This window comes from Melospiza melodia, chromosome 2 (genome assembly GCF_035770615.1).
Source record: "Melospiza melodia melodia isolate bMelMel2 chromosome 2, bMelMel2.pri, whole genome shotgun sequence".
Taxonomy (NCBI): Eukaryota; Metazoa; Chordata; class Aves; order Passeriformes; family Passerellidae; genus Melospiza; species Melospiza melodia.
Window position 1 is genome coordinate 9,417,535 of NC_086195.1, and position 12,545 is coordinate 9,430,079.

At 39.3% G+C, this 12,545-nt stretch overlaps 1 protein-coding gene across 4 annotated transcripts in view; it reads right to left on the reverse strand.

Annotated features, from left to right (window-relative positions):
* The window catches only part of SYTL5 (synaptotagmin like 5), an 83,396-nt gene that overhangs the window by 22,426 nt on the left and 48,425 nt on the right, over positions 1-12,545 (reverse strand). For all 4 annotated transcript variants that reach the window (XM_063182094.1, XM_063182088.1, XM_063182082.1 and 1 more), the window contains exons 5-9: positions 11,400-11,529; positions 9,407-9,532; positions 6,386-6,515; positions 4,353-4,482; positions 2,270-2,376 (exon numbers count right to left, since the gene is read on the reverse strand). In XM_063182094.1, the coding sequence (XP_063038164.1) occupies positions 2,270-2,376; positions 4,353-4,482; positions 6,386-6,515; positions 9,407-9,532; positions 11,400-11,529 (623 nt within the window). The remainder of the gene's footprint in view (positions 1-2,269; positions 2,377-4,352; positions 4,483-6,385; positions 6,516-9,406; positions 9,533-11,399; positions 11,530-12,545) is intronic.

A 12,545-nucleotide genomic window follows, 5' to 3' on the forward strand; every position in this document is an offset into this window, starting at 1 on the left:
TACCAATTTCTGCCTGCAAGCAGAAATCTGAAACTTAAAAAGAACAATTTACTTTAATATTTAACTTACACTCTTAATTTATTTTGCACCAAAACGATTTCATTTCTCAGGAGTTGTTACAGAATTGCAACTATGTAATTGGTTGCTGCTATTAGCTTATTAAAGTTGAAGCTTGTAGGATATTAATCAGATGGTCTCCAGTGGGGGCAATAAATGCACATCATCCAATTATTCCTAAAAAAAGCAGCTGAGCATGCAATGAAAACTACTTGGTCAGGAATTCAACACACACCTCTCCAGAAATGCGCTCACATTTGAACACAACACTGGATTTAGCTGATTCCCCATGCTCCTTGATAAATCTGTACCACACCATGTGGGTTTTGGGGCTTGTCCCTTTTCATTATCAAAAGCTATATTAAATAGAGAAGCAAATATCCATTCAATTTTCCAGCTGATTTCTCTGTATGGGTAATGGTTTCCCTGATAAAGGTGGGAGCAAAGTAGCTAAAAGCTTTTCCTATCCTTTCAGCTGATAAATTCCAGCAACCTGCATATCTTATTGACATGTGGCATCTCCCATAGCACTGCTGTCAGCTCCTATCACCCAGGAACAGGAGACTGAAGGTCCTCAGCTGGAAAAGAAGGAGGTGTAATTCCAGCTTTTCTCAGGCTGCAGGAGCTGTTGTTACCATCATACACCTTTCTTCTTGTCTCTTACATCAAATAAACTAAATTCCAGCAGGAATACAGCTTTTATCTCAAAACACTGCTTCCATAATAAATATGAAGACTCTGAAGGACTCCTGTGAGACAAACTACCCTAAATGAATGTGGTAACACAAAAGCTGATGAATGCAATCAATTCATTTCATAAAGCAGAGAAAGTGAGGGTATGGGTAAAAGCAGAGATCTGTGACTCCTGTTAGGAATGAATTTTAGAGGGGAATTAGCACCAGACTCAGAGCAGCTAAATCAAGAGTATGCCACAAGAGAGGCCTCCTCTGCTAGCAAAGAAGCTACAGAGTTGCAGAGATGCAATCTGAATTTCATTCAGTCAGCAAGAAAGAAATACAAAACAAAATCTCTGATTAAGAAGAGAACATTTAAACAGGGAAGGAAAGCCTCTCTGGATTTGTCATCCCTGGCAGCTGCCTCAGAGAAATATCTAATTTGTAGCAGTGAATTAGAGCGCAGAATAGAGATAAAGAATATAAAGTTTGCATTTTTTTTTATTTTGTGCTTTTCTTCTGCATTATTTTCCAGCTTCTTAACAAAGAACACATCAATTTTTTTATTACAATTTTAAAATTAACCACTTATTTTTTGAAGTTTTTCTTCCACCAACCCCTGACACACAGGAAGGTCTTTTGTTGATTCCTCAAAGATTAACCCAAAGCAATACTGCAGGCACATTCTCTGGCTGCTACTAATCCAAGAAAAGATGGAAATCCCAACACATGGTTTTCTACCAAGACTCTAATTTCAACACCACAGGAAGGGGAGACATCTGCCATGGCCAATGCTCTTCTGGAAAGAGCAAATGGAAGGGTGGGGCTATAACAACAGACAAAATGCATCAGCTACCAAAACACATTTGGAAACTTTAGAATAAACTGTGATTAGGTGAAGAATTATTTAAATAACTCCCTCCCCCATGCATAATTAATAAGCTTGGATGTTCTTTTATAGCACTGATGCACATCTGCAAATTGCCTGTCTTGGATATGTGCATAAGAGGAGATGGAAGTTGTGAATCCCTTCAGGATAAAGAGTCCATAGAATACACAAAAAAAGGCATGGAGATGTATGGAAGAGTCAACAGGAAGATAAGGCAAGCAACATTGCCAGAAGAGAAAGTTGGGTCTTCCTGCTAAAATACAGAAAAATGGAAAATCAAACCAGACAGAGAATAAAGCCTTCAAACTATGAACTTTCTCAGCATCAAAATTAAAACTTATGCAAATATGAATTAACAGAATTTTGGAGCATGGGCAATTTAGTGCCTGGAATTTATTTTCAAGCTAGGTTTCTTTCATCTGTGAACTCAAACACCCAGCAAATTAACAACAAATTGGAACCATGACTGTTCATTGAAATCACTCTACAGCAAACATACTCAGAGGATGACACTATTAAAAAACTCATTAAATATCCCTGGAAGAATGTCCTGCCTTACCCACATTTTATATAGATACACACACTTGATTTCATTGGTCCAAACAAAGAGAATTTCCACCAGATGAAAATTTCCATATTTATAACTCACCAGTTCCTGATCTAAGGCACAAGGTACAGATTTGCTTCTTATGCTCAGGGTATCCTCGTTTCCTTCAGAGAAAGATTCACTCAAATCTATCTCAGATCTGCTACGGTCTGGGAAACAAAAACAATTTAAATGTTTGCTATAGTTTTTACAGAAATATTCCATTTCATCTTCCATACAAGTATTTTCCCAACCCCAATGTTTTTTTAACAAAAAAAATTAAAACAATATTTTAATTATCTGTCAAATCTATGGCAACTGAACATCACTATGATAAATGGAGAAAGAAATATGCTTTCTGATGCTGCTCAGCCTTCTGGGCAATAATTTTACCCCTGTACTATTTATTTATCTACTTTAAATGTCTTCTGTGGTTGATACTATGGATCATCAAGATTTTGACTTTGGTAGGCCTGCTAGCCTGGAATGCTCAGGTACTCCCAGTATATCCCAGTTGCCTGGAATGTTGCAAAACTCACTGTCCAAGTATTCACAGTGATTGCCACATCTACCACCACCACTAAAAGCTCCCCAGCATCTGCATGAGAATCAAATACCTGGGGATACAAAGGGATGTAGAAAGTATTTCTGTCATTAGCAGTGTTCATGGTGTAGAAATTAGGAGGAAAATAATAGTTTCAAGAGCTCCAGCAGTTTCTCTCAGTCCTACAGGTCTCTCATCCACTCTATAGCATAAGACATAGAAAATCTTTCTCTAAGGCCTCTTAGTCCTCCCCATATAAGTCTTTTGTGTGACTGTTTCAATATATTTAGAAAGAGAAGAGGGGGAATTTTTGCTTCCTAAATAAGTAGCCATCTGTAACATCTCTGCCTGGAGTTGCACTGAACAATACTCTCAGGGAAACTCTGACACTTTCAAGCTGGAATGTCTGAGGTGAAGAGCATTGCCTCCTTGGATTAGCTCTGCGGGATGCACCTCTGGGTTCCTGCTTTGGGCTAAATCCAGCTACAGCAGTGAGTCCTGCTGTGTTTCAGAGAGAAGCCTGCACACCCAAGCCCACCCCATCAGCCCTTCAGGAAGCTGACTGAGTGCCTGGGGGAAGCAAAAAACTGCAGGGTGCTCCTGCCTTCCATTTCAGAGAGGAAAAAAAGGATTTCCAGCCACTACTGCAAAGTGGCTGTGACAGCACCTTCCTGTGTGAGCCCTTTCTACCTACCAGCCTACAATGAAATGAGGTAAATTACAGATGGATTGACTTGTTCAGAGCATCACTTATAAAAATGAACAGACACGAAGTCTGTGAGGGGCTTGTTCTCTGACCACACATTGTTTCCCAAATTTGCTTCTGGGCAAAGTGGCTGTGAAATGTAATGGCAGCATGTCACAGACATCTTTTATGAAAAATCCTTTCCTTAGGATTTTTCCTCCTGAGAGGCTGAGAGGCCTCAGGAACAAAATGTAAACAATGGTTATCTGCTGCTGTGGAATGCAACAGGTGCATCTGTGATTGGTCTAATGTAGTTATTTCTAATTAGTGGCCAATCACAGTCAGCTGGCTCAGACTCTCTGTCTGAGACACAAGTTTTTGTTATCATTTCCTTCTTTTTCTATTCTTAGCTAGCCTTCTGATGAAATCCATTCTTCTATTCTTTTAATGTAGTTTTAATTAATATTTATCATGAAATAATAAATCAAGCCTTCTGAAACATGGAGTCAGATTCTCATCTCTTCACTCATCCTCAGACCCCTGTGAACACTGTCACAGCAGCAGCAGAGTAATATCATATACTAGTAGTATTTCATACAGGGGGGACACACAGAGAATAACTAAACAACACGCAGTTGTGAATGAAATCTTGTAACAACTCTAAGAGAATGTGGTTTACCTAACAATAATGTTGTACCAATGTTTCTGGGATAAGGATTCCTATTTTTAATGTAAAACTTGTGAAGGGGTATGAACTTGATTAGTAACAGGGAAGTGTTTTCAGAATGAACAAGTTTATGAAACTAACATTTGGTTTTCCAACATGTTTCAAGAACAAAAGGAGAGGAGTCACAAGAATGGGCATAATCCTGTGATAATAAAGGCTGCCACAAAGAAGAAAAAGACTTAATACTTGCCTGATGACAAAGATATCCTAGAAACTGCAATGGAAGGTGTTCCAGATGGTTTCCTGCAGTGCTTCTTTACTAAATCTTCAGGTACACTTTCACTTGCTGGAATAATCATGTCATTTTCCAAGCCTGTGTCCTGTCCAAGAGGAAAAATGCACAAGCCATAAATACAAAATCTAAGTTTATTCACTATTAGTTTATTAAAAGCATAACTGTCATTAGATTACAGAGCCCAAAGCTCCTTTGACATCCAGTCTATTACTAAATATATTTAGATTTCAGTCTAATCTGCTTTGCTTAGCACTGATGATGCATAAAATTAGCATAAAGATGCAATGCTTGCTTACATTCTGAGTTTGCAGCTGAAAAATCAGAGTAAAGTATCAGGGAAAAGAAATACTCAAATCTATTAGAAGCTCACTCAGCTGATAAATCAGGAAAAAAAGGGAGAGGAGAGGAGAGGAGAGGAGAGGAGAGGAGAGGAGAGGAGAGGAGAGGAGAGGAGAGGAGAGGAGAGGAGAGGAGAGGAGAGGAGAGGAGAGGAGAGGAGAGGAGAGGAGAGGAGAGGAGAGGAGAGGGAAAAGGAAAAGGAAAAGATGTGTTTTGTACTAGCACAATGATTTCAGCCAGGGCAAAACCAAAAGCACTTGAACTAGTTAAATTATGTCCTATACTTTAACCCCTAAATTAAATTTATGGGTTAAAGTATAACCCCTTAAATAAAGCCAATATCCTTGATATCATTCTGACCTCTTGCCTACTTGTAAAAGAAAAGCTAATAACATAACTCCATCTAAATGAAATGGATTTTTCAAACAAATCTAATGCACATGAAAGCAAGTTAGTTGATGTGCCAACAAGAACATAAATAAAGCAACTATTCATTTATTCACAGCTCCCAAAACTGCTCTTCATATACACTACCTTAATTTTTTATTAGGAAAGACCACATATTAGACTAAGTATCTGGAAGTTAGAAAGAAAATTGATGTGTTCAATAGGGCTCTGATCTAAACACTCATCTACCTTTTTTCCAAACTTTAATGGTAAATACCCTGCAAGAGACCTAACAGCACACGAGACAAAATGTTCTGATAACATGTTTATCACACATTTTGTGTTATGGAATTATTTATGCAGAGGTCAGTGTCCAAATCCAGAAAAAACTAAAATCAGTTTGGACTGATTTTCTGCAAGGGCTGGACTTGCAAAATTCCCCTTAGCAGTCAGTGGGAGAATGCTAGATTGTGCATGCTTGAAAATCATCCTTATTTTACAGCACTTACTCAAGGCTCCAAAGTTCCAAAAATGCTTATTCCATCCCTTGTGACTCCCAGTTCAGAATCTGTAACTCATTATCTAATGTTGGACATCCACAGCAATTTTTAGGCAAAAGAGAAACTCCTGCCAAACGAAAAACCGCCTCACTGATAACAGCACGAGGAGTTCTGCTCTGGCAGGGACCTCCACAGCAGAACTGAGGCAGAAATCAGACTTTCTCTGTCAGGCTCATCCTTATCAATGCAGGGTTGACCCTCAGCCAGAGGAATAATCTACAATGACTCCATGATTTCAGAGGGCTGAATAATTGCTTTATTAAGCTATAACATATTATTTTACATGCTATACTATACTAAAACTATACTACTAATGTATTAAAGAAAAACCCACAATCCTTTCAGACAGTCATGACAGACAGTCATGACACATGTCACACCAATTTGACCTAATTGGTCAATCAGTCCAAACAACCATCAGCAGAGTCCAATTAACAAATCCTGTTGGTAAACAATCTCCATAACACATTCCACACATGCCAAATATCAGGCACAGTAAATAGAGATAAGAATTGTTTTCTCTCCTCTCTCTGAGCTTTCTCACTGCCTTCCCCAGGAAAAATCCTGGGAGAGAGAATTATGTCTCTCTCTGTTCAAAGAGTATGTGAATAGCACATATCCTTACTCTCCTGCAAACCAGCCTCCCAGGGCAGATCCAGCCCAGTGCCCCCGTTTGCTCCCCAAGCCCAGTGCCATCCTTACCCCGCTGCAATCCGCAGTCATGCTGCGCTTGGGAGAGCGTGCCAGGGAAGCCTTGGCAGTGCTGCCTCTGCCCCTTGCATGTCCTGCAGCAGCCCCTGCACTGCTGCTGCCCAGGGAGAGCGTGCTGCCTCTGCAGGGGAGACAGAGGAGGGAAGGGTTATTGCTCTGAGCAAAGCCAGCCAGCTCATTGAGCAAACCATGGCAAGGAAAGTGCTGTGCTAACTTTGCGAGAGTAACAGAGCCCTGGTGGGCTGGGGGATCACCTGGAAAGGAAAAAAAATACAGTCAAAGATGAATTAAAATTGCTTTACACATACAAGTCATACAAGTATTGTCAGTGCTTCTAGCAGAACTGCAGATGCCTTAATGGGCAGCTCCTGTCCAGGCTGCAGGAGCTGTTTGTCCCTGTTCAAGCCATACTACATTCACATCCAGCAGAACGAGAGACAACTCATGCAACCTTCCTACCAGGCTGTTCCACTGGTGTCAAGGGAAACGACAGTAACATGACATCTCTGGATGTTTTACAGGCAATTTAATGCCAGCACTATCTCCAGAAACTCTAAAATCCTTGCCTGTCCGTCCGTCCATCCATCCATCCATCCATCCATCCATCCATCCATCCATCCATCCATCCATCCATCCATCCATCCATCCATCCATCCATCCATCCATCCATCTCCAGAAAAACACCCACTTATTCACTGTCCTGTTTCTATGTAGTTTTTTTGGTGATGTGGTTTTTTGGTGTTCAGTTATGACTGTAGACCCAAACCAGCTGACTCTTTCAACCAATGTAGAAATTTAGGAAGGTTGGACAGGTCTTCTTGGATGTTTCACATTAGTAAAATGTGAAAGAGTTAGTATTAGTAAAAGTAATTAGTAAATTAGTATTTTAGCACAAAAGTACTAGTAAATTAGTAAAAGAGACAAAAAATCATCTGTGACCAGCACACCAGACTCCAGTTTCTGTCTAACCTCACAACAGGTGAAAATTTTTCCATTGAACATTTTCTGTTAGAAAATACTGGTAAACCCATGTGAACACTGAGGGTAAGAAAGGGTAATCTGTTGCACTTTTAAAACATTTTTAAACAACAAAAATTATTTTAAAATGTGTCCTTAGTTCTTATATCAGTCTGCTACTAGAGAGAGATTTGACACATTTTATACATGTTAAGTAGACAATAGAAAAACAGTGTTGTGACTATGCCAGACTTCTCCTCATGCTAGACAAGACCAGAGTGCAGTGGGGTGGAGTGCCTGTGTAAACAAGCCTGAAATTTCCACACTATTTCTCCTATGAGTATCCTGACCTGATGCAGCCTCCCAGTTCATTCAGCAGCAAAAACATTTACAGCATGCAGCAGTAAACATTTTTGCTGGAATAGAAATAAACCAAGAGAAGAAGTGAATTCATGGCCTGGGTTTCCCTGTTCCCAGCTCAATACATCTTCTCTTAAACAGAAACATTAAAAAAGAAGAATTCTCTCTTGGTTTCCCTGCTGGCAGGTGAAATACTTCCGATTTTGACAATATTACTCTGGGCTTTGGCAAAGGACACCAATTTCACTAGGTGAGAATGAGATGGCAAGTAGAGAAGAAGTGATAATGATTCAATACCCCTTAATTTAACAGGTCTTGCACTCTGGCTCTGAGAAACAGCTAGAAGATGATTATTTATGTGAAAGTGAAGCAAGGCAATCAAAGAGAAAAGCTGTCTTTATAGACTACTTCACTCCTAAATCTGTACAGAGGGCTTATCAGGTGCTGAATTCCACCACCCAAACAAAATTATTTTGTTTCATTTATGGTTAAGTGCATGATAACTTTCTTGTAGTTTGACACTCAAAAAGAGCTGCACAGACCTCTTACAAGCATCCCTTTGTCCTTATCCTGGCAAACTCTCAGAGAAAGCTACTAATATTGCATAATCTCAGTATTAATCATAACAGACACCAGATTCCTGAGGTTTTGTCTCTTAGATCCTTCACTCACCTCTACTCTATTCAATGAAAATGAAGAAAATGAGCAAAAATTCCGCTTCTGGTCTCGTAGAAGTCAGGTATGAGTCTGCTAGGGTATAGAAGGCCTAATAAGCTTAATGAAAAAAATTAGTGAACTGGAATGATTAATGAAAACTAGCTTGAAAGCTGGATTGGCTGGTAGGTGCTGCAGCACCCGGTGGAAAAAAAAAAAGAAATCAAATTATCAACAAGAAATCAAGAAGATTGTCACCATCAGCTTTAGACATATTGCAGAACATATAGAAATTGGGATTTGAATTGTAGGTAACAAAGAGAAGCAAGTTCTTGCCTGAACAAGAAGGTTTATCTATGTGCATACTAAAGTCCATGATGTTCCTTTTACCTGTTATCTTTTGTTTCTGCATATCTCTTTGGAAACACTAGTTTAGAGGCAGGAAATTGCTATTAGAACTTACAGCAAATTGTTATTATTTTGTTAATCCAAATTGTAAAATTGCTAGGTGTGTGCACCTGAACAAAAAAAGTGGGTTTATATCCAGTATGGCTGTCTAACTGAACAAGGAAACAGTGAGCTGGTTTTTGGCTTCATTTTGAAGGTAGGACATGACAGGAATGTTGCTCCTGGAATTTTATAATGCCATCAGAGGCACTAGCAGAGATCTCTTAAACCCAGAAGAATTATAAAATGACTGGGACAATAGTCATGGAAAGAGAAGGGCAAACAACCTTTGAAGAAGAAAACATAAATTACAATCAATTAATATTTCATTAGTAAATAAAACCAAGGAGTCTCAGTTCTGTAACATGAACACAACTCATCCATTAAAATCCAGAAAACAAAACCAACGTACTGACATCGGTCACCAGCTGAACACGAGGAGAGTAAGATAACATGAGTGGAGACAATTTTTTTGCTTGTTGGGTGTTTTTTGGTGTTTTTTGTTTGTTCCCAGACAGCACCCAAGGAGACAGAGCAGCCCAGGGCCCTGGCCCTGGGTTGGTCCCAGCAGGAGCTGTCCCAGACTCCACTCACCTCTCAGAGCTTGCAGCTGATTTGCCTCCACGCAGACCTGGCCTTTCAGCCTCTGAGCCTGTGCTCCTTTCACCTTCATCCTTTCCATATGTGATTTCTCCTTTGGTAACTGCCCTGATAACCCTCCTGTTGAGAACAGGGAAAAAAAGATTTTGTGATAAAAGTTGTGATGCGTACAGTCCAGTAATTTAATCTACCCTATAGACAACTCTGGATATAAAGGTCAACAAAGCACCAAGTCTGGTTATGAAACTAGTTCCTGGGGGAAAAACTTTGTATTTACTGGAAACTGCATTTTAAGACACCAAAACACTAAAACATTCCTGCTATTCAAGCTTAGAACCAGAACTGCCTCTTCTGAAAATTAATCTTTTTTTTTTTTGGGGGGGGGGGGGGGGGGGGGGAGGAACGGGGGGGTGGAGTGTTTATAGTTAGGAAAGTATTTTTGACTAAGTGTGTGTATTTTCTCTAGAAAATTATGCTATGTATATTTTCTCTTTAAATATTTCTAGAATTTTATGCATCAAAAGCCCTAAAAAGGCCATTCCTAAAAATACAGAACATCTCTCCCTTATCCTGCAAAACATGACCTAATGGGACAGAAATGAATGAAATTAAGTTTTGCAAACTAATGGTATTTCTCATGACCTTATAAACCACAATAGACTGAAAAGTTATCCCATTACGCTGTCAGTAGCAGCTGGCCCCAAAAGAGTCTTGCTAAAAGAAATACACTCATGAGATACACACACATGGAACCTGAAGGAGGAAGAATCAAGCAAGAGGAACAATAATGAAATATTTCTAAAAGACGCCACCAAATATACTAGGAAAAGCAAGCCAAATTCTTGTAGGATTAAGTTTCTGTTGTGGGGAATGTCACTACCAAAAACATTTCTGTCCACAAACAGAAACAGCAGCACTAAATTAAATAAAAATTATAAAAATATTTTTTTCTTGTAAGGGAATATGATTAATTGGTTTGCTTAAAGGATTTAAATGGAAGGAGGATTAGAAAAGTAAACTTTAATTCCCTCTTAGTATAGCCAGCACTTAGCATGACTCAGAACAAAATCTATTATAGAAGATTCCTTGGGCTGTTTCTTTTTTCACTGTAGTTTAAGAGGCCAGAAGCATTCTGATGCACTTTCCCCCTATATTAAAGAGATATAAATCACTGGTGTTAATTTCTGGAGTCTCTGGAGCAGGTTATTCCATACTCATCTTTCCTTAGAAGTAAAAAAATGTGGAAAGAATCCACCTGCCCTATCTTTAGGATTTCTGATAAAAGAATAAAATTTCTGCTCGTCCTTTCAAAGAAACAAAGTTTTCCAAATACCATTGGGGCTCCAGCCATGATATGAAATTCCATTCAGGTTTTCTTCCCACTCATCCAACAGCCCCCAGCTAAGTCCAGACAAAACTTGTGCAACCACATGGTCAATGCATTGGCTGTGTCCCCTGAGAGTGAATGCCCCTCAAAAGGCCAAACTGGGTTAAACCCTGCAGGATGAGCAGCAGCACCTCTGTTTATTCACTCTCACACACACATTCTTAGGCTGTACTCGCACAGCTGGAAGCTCCAAGGAAAACTTGGGAGCCAAACTGACTAGTATACATTAAAACCAGGTCCTACAAATGCTAGTTTTTGCATTAGCTTCTCTGGCAAGCCTGCCTTTAAGGACACTGTTACTTCTGAGTAGAAACAAGACAAATCCAAAAGTAAAATTTACTTTTTTTCTGCTACCTTATAGCTTAAGGATAATTGCTGATGCATTTCCCAGGAAACAGCAATTTAATTACAGTAAGTATGCCTTTAAACGAAGGCAGATTCTCATCCCAGGAAGTTTGACACTGATGTGGAAGACTGGAAAAACTCAAAAGAAAATCTATCCAGCCATATACAGCTAGTTTTAGATTTATCAATTTTCAAAAAAACCCAAAACCCAGAAACCAAAATAAAAGCCTACAACAACAAAACCAAAGGATTTACCCAATCTTTCTAGGTCTGCTAAAGACAGATTTGTGCCCATTTGTGGAGCAGACTGGTACATCTGGCTTTTCTTCATTCTCTTGGGGTTGATTTTTGAATGTTCTTTCATCATCTGTATTGGAAACTGTGTCTGCAGTAGAGGGAGGAAGAAAATAAAAGGTGAACTTCTGCACAAATAACACAGCACATCAAACAACCTACAAAAACAGATAATGAAAAAGCCTTGGGGGATCTTTGTAATAAAATAAAACTTTGGCTTGAGATGTTCCTCATTACCAGCTCTTGAACTACATTTCCAGATTTCTCAGTGACAATATTTAATAACCAAAGGACCTGATATTTAATTTTGAAATGTACAGTATCTTCTGTGTTGAATGAAAGAATGTCTTCATAATTAAAATGTTTGTTTACCTAGGAGCAAGGTATGGGGAAAATGGCTTAAATAGATTTTTCAATATATCTATCAAGTATTAAAAAATGACATACCCAATGTGACCACTGAAATAATATCAAGGATTTATACGCTTGCCACCTTTACATTTTCTGAGGCACAGTGATATTGGCAAGGTCTGTATTTTCCAAGGAACAAGTTTGCACCAGGAATTTTTTCCAGTGGCAGTAAACCAGTCCCTCCCCTTATAAGCTAGGGGATAAAGCTGAGCATAAATGCTGCATCTGAAACAGACTACCCAACAGCTTCTGTGTTCAGAGTGAAGGAGTTAAATGAGTACACACCATCAGCATTCAGGAAAAACTCCAATTTCTTACACCAGTGGTCCTGTGGTACCCTGCAAGGTACCAGAGCAGCTCACACACACTGGGCTGTGCTTGGCCAAGACAGACAGACAATTTACTGTACTTAAAAGTGCAGGTGCAGCTTGTTTGAGATACTTGGGCAAAGGGAAAATCTGAATACCAGGTAGCCTGGATATAGCCCATGATCCAACAGACAGCACAGGATCTCAAATTCACCTTTCTTCTTCAGAGTCGAAAAAGAAAATTTGAGGGATTTTTACCCACCACTGTCACAAATAAGAGAGCCAAAGGCAAAAAAAATGACCAGGCTGAGATCTCTCCATACAGCCAAACTTCCTGGCAGGAACTGAGAACAAACTTTCTCAGTTTGGACAGTGAGTTTTTGGACGG